This window comes from Mesocricetus auratus, unplaced genomic scaffold, assembly GCF_017639785.1.
Source record: "Mesocricetus auratus isolate SY011 unplaced genomic scaffold, BCM_Maur_2.0 Super-Scaffold_100691, whole genome shotgun sequence".
NCBI classification, from domain to species: Eukaryota; Metazoa; Chordata; class Mammalia; order Rodentia; family Cricetidae; genus Mesocricetus; species Mesocricetus auratus.
This window is the reverse complement of record NW_024429267.1, coordinates 5338642-5354984: the sequence shown is the minus strand read 5'-3', so window position 1 is coordinate 5354984 and position 16343 is coordinate 5338642. Positions and strand designations below refer to the sequence as shown.

Here is a 16343-nt window from a genome sequence, read left to right as displayed (position 1 = left end):
TATACTATGTTTAAACAAAATGATGAAGTAAGCATCAGGACAGGGTCTAATACCTAGAATACATACAGAGCTCTTCAATAATAGAGACAACCTCATTTAAAAATGAACAGTCTTCAAATATTCCTTCATTCATCTAGCCAAAGAACACCCACAAACGGCCAAGCACACAGAAAGATACTAGACACTATAGGTTACCGACAAAATGTAAAATTAAATCCACACAATGAGTCATAATGGCAGTACTCTTACAAAGCCAGGAACAGCAATTCCCAGACGCTACAATTTTACTGTATCAGGTCAAAATTGTCTAGAAAACTTCATCATTCAGTTCCACCACTTTCACCTTATACAGTGATCCAAATTACATTGTATTCAGATTGATTACTAATTAAACCCATGAAGAATCTTTTATATTCAAATTGTACGATAGAGCTACTTCAAAAGGTGGCCCACACCTTTAATCCCAGCATTCAGGAGGCGGAGGCAGGTGATCTCTGAATTTGAGGCCTGCCTGGTATAAAGAGAGTTCCAGATCAGAGCTATGTAGAGTCTGTCTTAAAAAAAAGGTCTTCCCAAAACCATAAAAATATGCCATGTGTAGTGTTCTTCCATATGGTACTGAATTAATACTATGGTAAATATGAAAGTGCAGCTAAAGTGCTGACATTAGAGTTAAAATGTACAGTAAGGCATAACTGTAATCCTATACTTAGGAGGATGAGACCATAGAGTTCAAGTGTCTACACAGCAAAACTGTCTCAAAACATGGGGAAAGAAGGGAAGAAGAGACGGGAAGAAAGGGAAGGAAAGAAGAGAGGAATGAAGGAAGAAGGAAGAAGGGAGAAGAAAACATGGAAAGAAGCCTCTGACAATGACACATAGGAAGGCCAACGCGGTGCAGGGTAATCTTCCCAATTGTAATTAGCTCTAAAGTATTTAGGCAATGAGTCATTTTGATGTAATGCCCTTTGCTCTTATAGTCCAGGGCACTATCAGAAGTAAGACCATTGATTTCTTCTTTTAGTGTCTGAATCATTAGTAATCAAGCTTTTTCTAATATTGAGGGATTATCTCTTCTGGTACATCAGTCTCCAGAGAAGAAATTACCTTAACACATGAAAGACTGATCTTCCCAGGTGAGATACTTACTAACCATTTGAAGAATGTAGCAATATAGTATAAATTTTGGTTTCCCTAAAACCTAACAAATACACACATGAAAACTCACAAAAGCATATTTAATATGAACATTTTGAAGCAAATTAAACAAGCAAATATTTGCCAGGCATTGGTGTTGCATACCTTTAATCCCAGCACTCGGGAGGCAGAGGCAGGCGGATCTCTGTCAGTTCGAGGCTAGCCTGGTCTTCAAGCAAGTTCCAGGATAGGCTCCAAAGCAATACAGAGAAACCCTGTCTGTAAAAACCAAAACAAAAAACAAAAAAACAAAAACAAAAAAAAAAACAATAACAACAACAACAAAAAAAAAACAAGCAAATATTTTATCTCTTACAGTTTAAAGTCCTACCCATCCTAGGGATTTTTAATGTTTTAGAACATTCAGAGAATCACTAAAGTTCAAGGCAAAAATAATTCTGGTTTCTAATTTCTATACATTCAATGAATTACATAAAAAGGACAGGAAAAGAAAACTCAAATACTTACACACAAAGGTCTCTACATGTGTACACAAGTCACCACATTTAGGACAGCGAAGCTGGTTTCCTCCTTTCCCAGAATTCCCAGAGCCTGATTTCTTACTGCTTCCTTCATTCACTGATTTCTAATGTTCACAAAAGAGAAAGATAGTCAATCATTGTTTTCAGATGCTACTTCACAGGTGGCTTAACTATAAACAATAATTTGTATTAATCTTATAATTTCTAGACTGAAATAATTAGTTTGTATCTACTGCCACTGGTGTCAAAAGATCTACCACATAAAAATCAAATCAGTTCTAGTTAAGCACATGTAGTTATCCGAAAACCATTTTAAAAAAATATAATCTACATTAACATAAATATTAAATAGCTGAAAGTACACGGAAAGAAATGTTACTCTATATAAAGTAATTCTCTTGAATGAAATTAATAAAGAATTATTACTGAGCACTGAGATTATAGGAATGAACCACCAGCCTGGCTCATTCTGATAACTTTTCCAACTCATTTAAAATAGTCATCATTTTCCCTACTCCCAATTCATCACTATGATTAAACCTTAACTATTATAAATAACTTTTTTGTGAGGGTTTCGGAGATAGGGTTTCATTGTAGCTTTGGAGGCCGTCCTGGAACTCACTCAGTAGACCAGGTAGGCCTTTAGCTGGTCTACTGAGATCCACCTGCCTCTACCCCCAAGTGCTAGTAGTATTAAAGGTGTGTGCCACCAACACCTGGCTCTATTATAAATGACTTTTGAAAATCTCATTTAAAATGAGAAAATTTTACCTACTACAGAGTGATTGTCAGGATCGTGCATGGAAATGAAAATGGCTAGGATTTTGTGTGTGTGTGTGTGTAAACAAATAAATAATTCAGGCATAGTTAAATTCACATACTGAAAAATAGTAACACGAGCTCGGTAAATCATCCACTTGCTAGTTACAGTACAGCTGGCCATAAAATACAGAAGATTTTTAGATAGAGGACAAACTGAGGACTTTTTTTATCTTTATTTTAAATTTTTATATATAGGGTATTTTGCCTGCATATGTCTGCACACAACATGTGTGCAGTGCCTATGGAGGCCAGAAGAGGACATCAGATCCCCTGGGTTAGACAGCTGTGAGCTTTCCATGTGGGTGCTAGGAATTGAAGCTCAATCCTCTGGGAAAGCAGCCACCTTTTAACTACTTATCCACCGAGCCATCTCTCCATAAAGTAAAGTTTATACCATCTTAAGTTAGAGTTGTGTATGAAAGCAGGAAACGGCTAGTCCTCACTCAATCCTATGTGGTAATTTAATGACACTTTACTGCTTTGAGATGTTAAAACTTTACTTATTGCTTACTAAGGACAAAGGATTATATAATAATTTATTGTTTAGTACAAATTAAGCAATAAATAAGCTGGGCATGGGTGAGTATCCAGGAAGCTGAAGTGGCCTGCCTGGGTTACACAGCAAATTACAGGACAGCCTAAGTCACATAGACACTGCCTCAAAAAACCACAACAAATAAAATACAAAATAATATTAAATCATATTTCATATCTTTTTATGTAATTCATGTTTCCTACAGAACACATTTAAGCTAACATCTAGCACTATTATATTTAGCTCTTCAAAGATGGGAAATGTGGAGCCGGGCATGGTGGTGCACACCTTTAATCCCAGCACTCCGGAGGCAGAGACAGGCAGATTTCTGTGAGTTCAAGACCAGCCTGGTCTACAAAAGCTAGTTACAGGACAGCCTCCAAAGCCACTGAGAAACCCTGTCTTGAAAAAAAAAACAAAAACAAAAAAAAAGAGTGGGAAATGTGTTGCCAATAAAGACAAAAATAACCTTAGTTCCATCTCCAGAGCCATCTTTGTTTGCCCCATCTTTTGAAGCAAAGTATGCTGGTGTTTCTGAAAAGGTTCTAAGAGGAGCTCTGCGCAGAATCTGAGTGTCCAAGGTCCCCAGTCGTCCTAAAATTGGTACATGAATGCGCCCACAAGAAATACCTGGAGGGAGAAAAAAAAATCTATTAGTTTTCATACCAAATACTGGTATATCTCATTAAATTTCCAATAGGGACTGAAGAGACTACTCGGTGGTTAAGAGTGCTAGCTTCTCTTCCAGAGGACCTGGGTTTGATTCCTAGCACCCACATGGAGGCTTACAGCCACCGTAACTCCAGTTCCAGGAGATCCACTGACCTTCTGGCCTAGGCAGACACCAGACACATACATACATGCAAGCAAAACACACACAAATAAAAATAAATCTTTTTTAGTAATTTATTTGATTTGCATTGGTGCATTGCCTGAATGTATGTCTGCTTGAGGGTGTCAGATCTTTGGAGTTACAGACAGTTGTTAGCTGCCATGTGGGGTGCTGGGAGTTGAACCCAGGTCTTCTAGAACAGTCAGTGCTCTTAACCACTGAGCCATCTCTCCAGCCCCCAAAAGTAAATCTTAAAGTGCTGGTAAATAAAAGCTGAACAAAACAGGGCTGAAAAATTCTAGCTGTCACACCAAAGCTACACATGAAGAAAGAAAAGAATAATCCCATCAGAGGCAAAGGCCTTTCAGAAGCAAGCCACACCTCTGAATGATTCCAGAAAAATTCACTGTTTTCAGATCAATCCTTTAAAAGTGGACAAGATCGTTGTATTAGTGCACACCTTTAACCCCAACACTCGGGAAGCAGAGGCAGGCAGATCTGTTGAGTTCCAAGCCAGCCAAAACAGCCAGGACTGATACACAGAGAAACCAGGTCTCCAAAAACAAAAACAAAAAGTGAGCAAGTATTATGTAGATCATAATAACCAGTGGCTCTTTTTAAATGACAGGCATTTAATATTTGCTTTACTTGTTTGTTGGTGCTTGGAAAAGGCCTTTTTATACGCTACATTTGTGTTTTCTGTGTACAATTTCTACCCATGAGAATAAGTGTATCATAGCAACTCTTGCCTATTTGGTTACCCGGGGCCAATATTCTTTCTAAAATTACATTCTTTTCCACTCCCATGAGGTTCTCAGTAGAAAATCTGAGACAGTGATCAGAATGGTGGTTGTTAGGGTTGGAGGAATGGTAATTTTGGTTGGACAGTTTCAGTTTTACAAAATGAGTTATCAACATGGATGGTGGTAATGGCTGAATACTGTAAAGATGGCTCAGCAGGCAAAGGTACTTGATGTGCAAGCTTGAAGAATGGAGTTTGATTCCTGGAATGCCCATAAAGATGAAAGAAGAAAACTGACTCTACAAAGATGTCCTCTGGCCACCACAGATGTGCCATGGAATATAAACCCACAAGCACACATCACAGGTACACATAAACAACAATAATTAAAAATATTTAATACTACTAAATTACACATTTTTAAATGGTGAAGGCAAGTGAAGACTGTCAGTGTGCACTTTTAATCCCAGTCTCTGACACACAGTAATTCAGGGTTAGCCTGAGCTGCTTTAACTCCCTATCCCAAAGAAAGAAACACATGCACACACCACAACACATACCCTATACATACATGCCCCAAGCCACACAAAGTGGCACATGTCTGTAGCTTATAAGTCTAGCACTCAGGAAAACAGGGCACGGAGAATTCCTAGCTGGAGGCTAGCCTGGGCTATATGATGAAATCCTGTCTTAAAAAAATATAAACAAGGTTAGAATGGTACTGCAGTCTTGTAATCCTAATACTTAACAATGCAAGAGTATTAATTCAAGGTCATACTCAGCTATATATCGAGTTTTAAACCAGTCTGGACTAAAGATTCTATTTCTTTTTTTTTTCTCTGTGTAGCCCTAACTAAACTGGAACTCACAAGTAAACCAGGCTGGCCTCAAATTCACAGAGACCTGTCTGTCTCTGCCTCCTGAGTGCTGGGATTAAGGTATTATTTGTAGTCCTCTCTTGATGGACATTATATTGTTCTTGAGTTGTCTTCTTTTACCTTTTCCTTTTTTTTTTTTTTTTTTAAGACAAGGCCTCCTAGCTGGGCGGTGGTGGTACACACCTTTAATACCAGCACTTGGGAGGCAGAGGCAAGCGAATCCCTGTAAGTTCAAGACCAGCCTGGTCTATAAGAACGAGTTCCAGGACAGCCTCCAAAGCCACAGAGATACCCTGTCTCAAAAAAACCAAAACCAAAACCAAACAAACAAACAAAAAAGACATATGCAGCCCTAATTGAACTGTAACTCAATATGTAAACCAGGCTGACCTTGACTTGACTCATGGTGATTTCCCCTGACTATGCCTTCTGATTGTTGGGATTAAAGGTGTGCATGACCACAACTGACTTTTCTTCCTTTTCCTTAATTTATTATTACTGTGTATATATGAGGTGCATGTGTGGGTGCATAGGCCATGGTAAGGAGGTCAGAGGACAACTTTGTGCAGTCAGTTCTCCTGCCTTTTCCTGGGTTTCAGGGAACAAACTGAGATCAAACAAAGAGTGAATGGCCTTTGGTTAAAGAAAATCTTATTCTATTACAGTACTGAGGGTCTACTAAGAACCTTGCATAAACCAACACATTGCAGGTAATCACTAGCAATTTACCAAAATGCTGTTAGGAGGTACCAAGTAACAATAAAAGTGGTAGAGGAGAGATCAATAGTTAAATTTAAGATACTATAGTGCTGTTTTAACATGTTGTAATCTATGAGCATAAAACAAGATGCCAAGTTATGAAACAGATGGTTCTCAAACTGAAGTGTGCATCAGTATTGCATGGTGGGTTTTTTAAAACACACTGCAGGGACTGTTCCCTGGTTCTGCAGAAGGTTGGAGGCAGACCCAAGAATGACCTTCTAACAAGGTCCCAGGTTGACACTGCTGCCACCAATGTTACTGCCTTGGGAGTGCACTTCAAAAACAACTGTACTAAACAAGGTGGCCCTTCACTAATCATATAACCACAGATAATATAAGTGAGTAGAGAAAACTAATCAGGGGACTCAACTCTTTTTGTGAAACCCCTACATAAAGCCTACATACTCTAGTGAAATGTTTGGACAAATTTCAGATTTCCTGAATATGTACTATAAAATACATAACAAAGAAAATTCACTATACTATGCTAAAGAAGATAAAAAGAAAAAAATTAAGGGCAGGCTGTTGTGGTGCATGTCTTAATACCAACACTTGCAGAGTTTGAGGCCAGCCTGGTCTACAAAGAGTTCCAGGATAACCAAGACTTACACAACACAGAGAAAAACCTGTCTCAAAAAACCAAAAATAAATTAATAATGATGATAATAAAAGCTTAGTGGCACAGGCCTATTACAGCCCCCAAGAGGCTAAAGCAGGGATCAGTGAGATGGCTCAGCAAGTAAAGACATTTGTGACTACACCTAACAAAGTTCCATTCCTGGGACCCATATGGTGAAAGGGAAGAACTATTCCCACAATTGTCCTCTGACCTTCACAACGGTGTCACAACATATGTGCACAGACACAGGCACACACACACACAGATAAATAAAATTATTCTTTAAGGAAATGTGTGGGGTTTTTGTTTTTTTTATTTTTTATTTTTTGGTTTTTCAAACAAGGTTTCTCTGTGTAGCTTTGGAACCTGTCCTGGAACTCACTCTGTAGACCAGGCTGGCCTCAAACTCACAGATTTGCCTGTCTTTGCCTCCCGAGTGCTGCAACTAAAGGCATGCACCACACCACTGCCCTGCAAGAAATGTGGTTTTGAGAGAGGCCAAAGGCAAGATTTTTACGTCCAGGCCAGCCCAAATTGCAATATGAAAATGTATGATTCTGACTGGTGATAAATTCATAGATAATTGTAAAACTATGATCTGTTGCCTACCTTGACAATTAAAGAAAATGCCATTTTTCAGTTAAAAATTAGTGGAAATGAGGTTTAGAAAAGTGGATTCCTATCTATGGACCTCTGAAGGCCCTATGAACTTTAGGTGAAAAACCACTGAAGCCCAGGAAAACAGATTGTACATTTTGCAACACTGTTTGGCAGCAAAGCTAAGTCAGTTAAAAGTTAAACCATCTATGAACATCTGTCATAGAGATAAAGCTTGGGAGTTTCAGAGCAGCTGCCTTTTATTGTTTTTATTTTATTTTATTTTTTGCAGCTGCCTTTTAAAATAGCATAGGAGTGTCCATTCTAAGCCTATGAAGAAGTAGGTGGAGGCTGGAGAGATGGCTCCAGTGGTTAAGAGCACTGACTGCTCTTCAGGAGGACCCAGGTTCAACCCCCAGCAGCTACATGCAGCTCACAACTAACTTCAGTTCCAGGGTATCCAACACCTATGACAAAACACCAATGAACATAAAATAAAAAAGAAAAAGAAAAAGAAATAGGAGGAAGCTAGGCCTAGTGGTGCAGATATTAGTCCCAACTGCTTTGGGGGCTGAGGAAGGAGGATGGCAAGTTGGCCTGCCAGGGTTAAAGGGTATTCAAGGCTAGCTTAGAGAACTTGGGTAAAGCCCTGTCTCAAAAACATTCTTTTTTGTTTGTTTGTTTGTTTGTTTTTTAGAGACATGGTTTCTCTGTAACTTTGGAATCTATCCTGGCACTCACTCTGTAGACCAGACTGGCCTCGAACTCACAGAGATCCGCCTACCTCTGCCTCCCTAGTGCTGGGATTAAAGGCTCGAGCCACCAATGCCCAGCTCTCAAAATATTCTTAAAGAATCAAGCATAACTTGGTGGCAGAGCATTTGCCTAGTATGTGTAAGGTCCTTGGTTCATTTCCCACTAAGGCAAAAACAAACAAAACAAAAAGAAATGTGAGGAACCAGGTATTGCATCCCTATGATTCACAGCTGATGCAGGAGTTTGACAACAGCTCAGATACAGTGAGTTCCAGGAAAGCCTCAGCTACATAGTAAAACCTTGTCTCAAAACAAAGACATAAGAAAGTACTTTACTCAGTTTTTTTAAAATGTGTATGGGCATTTTATCTACATCTATGCAACATGTGTGCTTGGTACCTGAGGAAGCCAGAGAGGGTTTTGGATCCCTAAAACTTGAGTTATAAATGGTGTGAGGTGGGAATGAACTCCCCCCACCTCAATCTAATCAGCTTTTAAATATTGTAATTAACATATACACTTAACAGACATTTAATTTTTTTTCTTTTTAGGGGAAAAAATTTCGTTTTACAGCTATTCTATTCTACTCTATGGCTTAAAAGCCACAGCAATTCTCCGAAGTGCTGAGGTTATAGGCATGAATCCACACCACACCCAACTTTGTTTTCTGAGACCAAATTTCATGTAACCCAGACAGTGTATTCATCCACAGCTGAGGTTGGCCTTGAATCCCAGATCCTCCCTCCACCTCCCAAATACTGGATCATCCTTGACTTCCTGTAAGGAGTCTACAAACTTTACAAATGATCCTACTTAAAAAAAAAAACGATAAAAGAAATCCTATCTATTTTAAATAGCAGGAAAGAATGAATAAGAAATGGCAGAGTTGAACTAGAAAATGAAGCTGAGTCCTCTCACAAGTTTGGCCTTTAACCTAATACAAACTGAAAAAAACAAAAACAAAAACAAAAAATCTTCAATTTAACAAGTGCTTACTGTATTTATTAGTTTAGGCATAGATTTTTATTTTATGCACTAGCTATTGTTTTGTGAGTGCTAAATACTGTTTAATATGGAAAAATAACATCATTACTGTAACATTTGATAGCCAAGAAAAAGAAATCTTAAATGCTTTGAAGGCCAGAGATATAGTTTAACAGAAAAGCACTTGCCTGGTAGACTCAAGGCCCTGTAGTCAATCCTCAGTACAGAAAAAAAAGTTTTGAGAAGCCAGACTTGCCTGTGAAGGCCTGACTCCAGAGGCAATATGAAGAAATCATGAGTTCAGGGCAGCCTGGTCTACCCAGCAAAACTGCTAAAATAAAAATGTTACATCAATTATTAACTTTGCACTATTTAATCTATTATAATTTGACTACCAGAAAGAAAAAGAGGGAAGTAGAACTAAAAATTAAGGTAGGTACACTATATAACCATGAAAACTCTGGTCAACATGTTTGACCTCTTCATTCAGACTTTTTATTTTGACAGGGTTTCACTATGAAACAGTCCTTGCTGTCCTGGAACTCCCTTCAGGCTAACCTGGAACTGAGACTGGCATGCCTCTAACTCTGCCTGCTGGGAATTAAAGGTGTAGGACACCACCACCCGGTTTATGATGTGAATTAAATGTGCTTGACATATATATGCGATCACTTTGCATTCAGAAGTACTTGATGCCAATTAAATTTCTTAGTGATAGTGTTGACCCTGACTTTGGGTTAAAAAATTATAGAATTTAATCTAACTTCAATTTCTGACTTCTTTCAATCTAATCCTTGAAGCAAAGGTATCTACTTCAGAGTGTAGATGGTGGTCTACGACTTTAACCCCAGCACTCCAGAGGCAGATGAATCTGAGTTTTGAGGCCAGCCTGGTCTACGAAGGGAGTTACAGGACAGCCAGATATGTTAAACAGAGAAACCCTGTCTCGAAAAGCCAAAAAGGAAAAAACAAATTGTATCATGTACATATGTATGCTCATGACCATTTGCAGAACTGTTCTCTTTCTACCTTGTTGGTCCCAGGGTTGAACTCACAACAAACGCCTTTATTTGCCGAGCTATCTTTACAGTCCACATTACATCAGCTGGGAGTGGTGTCACACGCCTTTATCCTAGCACTTGGAGGCAGAACAGGGATCTGAATTACAGGACAACATGGTCTACTGAATTCCAGAGATCCACATGCCTCTGCACCCCAAGTGCTGGGATTAAAGGTGGTCACCACTATACCCTTCTGGCATAACAAGAACTTCCTCCTGTACAAAACACCCAAAACATATTACCCTCACCAATTCAAACATGTAGAATTACTGCCTAGGCAGGTGTTGATGACGCATGCCTTTAATCACAGCACTGGGGAGGCAGAGACAGGGGGATCTCTGTGAGATGGAAGCCAGTCTGGTCTACAGAGGAGTTCCAGGACAGGCTCCAAAGCAATAGAAAGAAACCCTGTCTTGGGAAAACAAACAAGCAAACAAAAACAACAACAAAAAAAAAACTTGCTGCCCCTAGCACCAAACAGTAATACCTTAAGCCCTCAACAAATTTATGCTAAATAAATGGGTTAAAATTAGTTTTTTTTCAAGTGTTTACAAATCAGGTCTCAGGAACTGGGACATCTACTTGTTGAGCTGTGGCAATGCAAGACTAAATCTTATGCTTGCGTATCGCCTAATACAATTCTGCCCACATTACCTCACTTCATGTGTATCATAAACTTTCAGTTATACATTTTATAAGAAATGATTTTATAGTTAATCCAAAAACTTGGGAAAACAGCTCATTGATCCAAGGGTCGTTATATCTAGACCAGGCACTGGTGGCAGAAGCAGGCGGATCTTTGTGAGTTCGAGGCCAGCCTGGTCTACAGATCGAGTTCCAGGACAGGCTCCAAAGCAATACAGAGACACCCTGTCTCGAAGAAAAACAAAACAAAACCAAAAAACAAACAAGGAAAAATTAACAAGTCTAACAGGACCAAGCGTCAGTATGATAAGCATAGAGTTGAGGAAAAGAAAAACGGGTTTCTTTCCGGTAATTTCTTGGCAAGTATGCACTCTGTCACAGGTCCTCATGAATACAGAGGCAAAGTAAACAAGAACCATTCTTGGGGACAGATCCCGGCTGTCAAACTGGGGAAGCGGTCGAGAGACTGCTGCTATGTCTAAGTATCTGAAGAATCCCCAGTGGTCGTTTCCCATCTCCCCAGCTGTTTTCCTAGGACCCCGAAGTTGTCCACATATCTGGATGCCCGTGAACTGTGTTTTTGTCCTGGCGTCGCCGACCGCACAATGACAGTGACACCCGAGCGTTGCGCTGCCTGAGTTCAGGCAGCTTAGCCGGACAACCCGGTACCCGGAGCTCCGCAAAAAGTGACAGGCCCGTGTAAGGGCTAAGCGTGTCACTTTTTAACGACCGAGTGCTGCACTCGGCCCCTCTGCCAGAGTTGAAGCGATGGCCCCATTCCAGCCACAAACTCGGGCGGCCTGAGAGCGCACCGACGGGCGACCACATACGGGAGTTTTCTTCAAAATCAGACCGCAAGCAACTTCAGAGGTTCGCAACGTCTCGCAGTCCTCATGCCCTCCTCCCCGGGATCCCCACCGGTCCACTTCCCGAGAGCCCAGAGCGGGCTCCGGCGCGGGACTACTTCGTTACCTCTCTGCGCGGAGGTGAGCGAGGTGGTGAGCAGCCGGACGGCCGCAGCGCCGCAGGTACAAGCGCCACAGCTGGACATCTCCGCGGGGCCTAGGCCGGGGCTTCGCGCCCAGCGGATCTAGGGGGGTCAGCGGCCCGACTGTGCCGCTCGAGGGCTGTGTCGAATGGTTCCGCTCCCTTCTGCCGGTACTATGCTGGCGCAGCGTTTTCGTCACTAGGCATCCAGGCCCGGACGATCCGAGAGTCCCACGGCTGTATACTCAACAGAGTAGACACCTTCCCTCCTCCCCTCCCTCCTGCTCTCCCCATCCCCCGCCCACCCCAGCCGGGGAGCGTGCGCGCGCCTGCGTCCTAGGCCCGGGAGGGGGCGTAGCACACGACGCGCATGCGTAGAGACTAACGTGAAGCTAGAGAATGGGGGCGGTAACCTGGTCACCAATGAGCGCGCTACGGCAAGTGGCGAGCCCAAAGTTTTACGGTCGCGCAATGTCTCAGGGAGCGTCATTGCGGTGATGTTGAAAAGTTTTAGACCCAAAGAGAGTTGTCCTTATGCTTTTTAGAAGCAGGGAAAGTAAAAGCGAAAGAAGGTGAAGACTTTTTTTTTAAGTGATCCTAAGACTAAGAATGTAGTTCAGAGCCAGGCGTTGGTGGCTCACGCCTTTAATCCAAGCACTGGGGAGGCAGAGGCAGGCGGATTTCTGTGAGTTCGAGACCAGCCTGGTCTACAAAATCTAGTTCCAGGACAGCCTCCAAAGCCACAGAGAAACCCTGCCTCGAAAAACCAAAAAGGAAAAAAAGAAAAAAAAAACAAACAAAAAAAGAATGTAGTTCTAATCCCACATAATAAATACATTAATAAAGTGGCAGTAACCAACAAACGCTTACACTTCAACAAGTTTCTTCCCTCATGGACTCTTATAGCCTGGTTTCTTTTATGTTTTCTATTTCATCATTTCCTGCATGGAAATGTCGCCTAATCCCACTCCCATCCCCAGCAACAACTGTTGGATAGAGACAGCTTTTCCTTGTTCTTTCAAGCTTAGGGATGATAGGGTTTTGTTTGGGGCGGGGTGCTGGGGTTCGGGTTTTGCGGGGGAGGGGGAGCTGTTTGCTTCAGTTTTTCAAGACAGGATTTCTCTGTGTAACAGTGTTGGCTGTCCTGGATTTTTGCTCTGTAGACCAGGCTGGCTCCAAACTCACAGAGATCCACCTGCCTATGCCTCTCCAGTGCTGGAATTAAAGTGTCTGTATGTTTTTCGTTTGGGTTTTATTTTGGGCTGATGCCAGAGTAATTATACTTCTTTTGTATGTGAATCTGTTCAACTCTTAAACAACAAATTGCCAGGTAGTCCAGACCTTGCAATATAGTTTAAAATGACTTTGAACATCTGATGCTTATGCCTCCACCTCTAGATGACAGGTTACAGAGTTTCACCACACCCTGCTGGAACCTTCAGATAGAAATTTAGAGGAGACAGAATCAAGCCAGGACCAACCCAGTTCACCCAGTCTTCAGCCAGAAAAGTGATTTACAGTTCCCCAGGTAAAGCTCTGAGAAGGGGAATTCCAAGTGGCTCATACCACAGGGTTCTTCCTTAGGGCGCTAACTCCTGATAATTCCTCATTTTAAAGTTGCAGAGCTAGAAGAGAACTCAAGTCTTCCTCACTAGGACCCACTTCTTCCTCAGATGCATCCATTAATACAGTTTTGAAGAGAGACTGAACACTGTTTTTGGACTGTGTTCTTAGATTCTCTCAGAAGCTCTCCCTCCATGGTTGCAGTGAATGAACCAAGTGCCCCTTCTCTTCATTCCCCACCACCTTAAACCGACAAGAGAAGTTACATTTTTATTGGGGTTTTATTTGGAAATAGTTGTTCTGCTTTAAACCAGTATTTGGAATTTGTGATTCTAGGACAAACCTCTCCTTTCAGAAATGAGCCAACCCTGGCCAGATGGTGGTGATATGCGCCTTTAATCCCAACACACTGGAGGGAGAGGCAGGCGAATCTCTGAATTAAAGGCCAGCCTGGTCTACAGAGGAAGTTCAAGGACAGTCAGGGCTACACACCAGAGAAACCCTGTCTCAATACCACCCCCCATTATGGTGGTGGACCATGTTTTAATCCCATCACTTAGACGGCAGAAGCAGGGGAATCTCTGTGAGTTTGAGGCCAGTCTTCTCTACAGAGAGAGTTCTAGGACAGCCAGGGTTACACAGACCAACCAACAAAGAAACAAAAAACAAGCAAAAAGAAGGCAAAAATTTCTGGGCAATGGTGGAGCATACCTTTAATCCCAGCATTTGGGAGGCAGAGGCAGGAAGATCTCAGTGAGTTCATGGCCAGTCTGTTCTACAAAGTGAGTTCCAGGACACAGAAACCCTGTCTAAAAGAACAACACAAAACAAAAAAACCAGGAAATTATGTATATGGGTATTTTGCCTGCATGTAAGTCTGTGCAACATGTGCATATAATGTCCAAGGAGTCCAGAAGATGGTGTCAAATCCCTTGAAACTGGAGTTACAGATGGTTGTGAGCAGCCATGTATGTGGCTTCCAGGTCCTCTGGAAGAACAAGCCAGTGCTCTTAATTGCCAAGCTATCTTCCTACCACCACCTCCCCTCCTCCTTTTAATATAAAATATTAACCACCACTCATCACCATTTACAATTAAGAAAACAATATACAGTTGGATAGCACTGTGATTACTAAAGGTATTTTCCTTGGCATCTGCTGAGTCAGTAACCCAAAGAATTTCTAAGAATGAGCCCATAAATAAGGACTGAGTTGAGGTCCAGACTAATCAGTCAGGTCAGTAATTTCTATTATAAAATTTTGTTTACCCTCTTTGCTAGCAGGTCCTGAACTGCCAACTTCTCTAGCCCTAGACTACATTTTCATGAACCAAATGAGAAAACACATGAATCCTAGCCGTATAGTACACAGGTATCAACTTTCTATAAAGGAATGACTCACTGGAAGAACCACTTAAAATAAACCAGGATTTGTCTAGACTCCTTGTGTGGGGAGAGATTTATTGGTAGTGTTAAATTTTGCTCTTCATAATCTATCACTCAGTGTTTGTAGGTGACAATTAACATTAAACATCATATTACACAGGCTTGAAGACTTGAGTTCCCTCCTCAGAATCCACATTAAAAAGCCAGTATAGCATCTGGGTGTGGTGGCATGTGCTTGTAAACCCATAGTTCTCAGTCTCACATGCTCAAGGCCAATGGGGAGACCCTGTGTTAAAAACAAGTTAGATGCCTCCAGGGGAACAGTGCCAGAAACTGTCCTCTGGCCTCCCAATGCACTTACAACCATCACATGTGTCGCTCACCTATTTATGCCCTCATGGACACGCACACACATGAAATTGTAAGTAATGGATGGAAATTTTCCCTAATGTTTAGCAGAAGCTTTTCTCCAATGCAGAGGAAATAGACCATAGCATCAAATACTTCTGATAAAAGAAACAAAAAGCCTCAAAGTAAACAGAACTCTGCTAAAAAACAAACAAACAAACAAAAATCACAATAAATCCCTTGATGCTTTCAAAACCAGCACGTCAAACTTCATTTTCATTAGAACATAGTTATTTTTTAACTAATAATTAAAAAAACAAGAACTATAGGCTTTCAAGATGACTCGGTGGATAATAGCATTTGCCACCAAGCTTAATGATCTGTTTGATCCCTAAGAGCCACGTGGTGGAAAGAAAGAAACAACTCCAACAAGTTGTCCTCTCATCTACACACTATATCTACCCTCCCCCACAATGAATAGGGGCAGTTAAGAGTGTTCATTGCACTGAACAGTGGTGGCACACGCCTTTAATCCCAGCACTTGGGAGGCAGGGACAGGCGGATCTCTGTGAGTTTGAGACCAGCCTGGTCTACAAGAGCAAGTTCCAGGACAGCATCCAAAGCCACAGAGAAACCCAGTCTTGAGAAACAAAACAAAAAACCAACAACAACAAAGAGTGCTCATTGCTCAGGCAGAGGATTCCAGCTTGGTCCTAGCACCCACATCAGGAAGCTTCCAACCACCTATAACTAGCTCCAGGATGGTCCAATGCCTCTGGCTTCCAAAGGCACCTGCACTTGCATGTACAAAGACATATACACCTATTAAAAATAAAATAATCATTTTAAGGCCAAGAGCCAGATTGGACATGGTAGCCCACACCTGTAATCTCAGTACTTGGGTGGAAACAGGAGGATCAGGCGTTCAAGGTCAGCCTGAGCTGAGACCCAGTTCCCAAAACAAATTTCAGCACCCGGGTAGAGGTAAGGAAGTAGAGGCAAGACTGATCTACATGAGTTCTAGGACAGTCAGAACTACATAGTAAGACCCTGTCTGGAAACAAAAGGTTTGATGGGATGCACAATTGTAATTCTGGCGCTTGCAGGCAGAGTCAGGGAAAGCATGAGTTCCTGCTAGTGCTATGGAACA

General features: G+C 41.5%; 1 protein-coding gene across 2 annotated transcripts in view; it reads right to left on the bottom strand.

The window, feature by feature from the left end:
• Positions 1-12187, bottom strand: part of Clpx (caseinolytic mitochondrial matrix peptidase chaperone subunit X) — a 33976-nt gene extending 21789 nt beyond the window's left edge. Inside the window, exons 1-3 of one of the 2 annotated variants that reach the window (XM_005075542.4) lie at positions 11884-12187; positions 3506-3666; positions 1666-1783 (exon numbers count right to left, since the gene is read on the bottom strand). In XM_005075542.4, the coding sequence (XP_005075599.1) occupies positions 1666-1783; positions 3506-3666; positions 11884-11962 (358 nt within the window). In that variant the 5' untranslated portion in view covers positions 11963-12187. The remainder of the gene's footprint in view (positions 1-1665; positions 1784-3505; positions 3667-11883) is intronic. The other variant, XM_005075541.4, reaches the window with a different exon arrangement.
• Positions 12188-16343: the final 4156 nt, after the last annotated feature.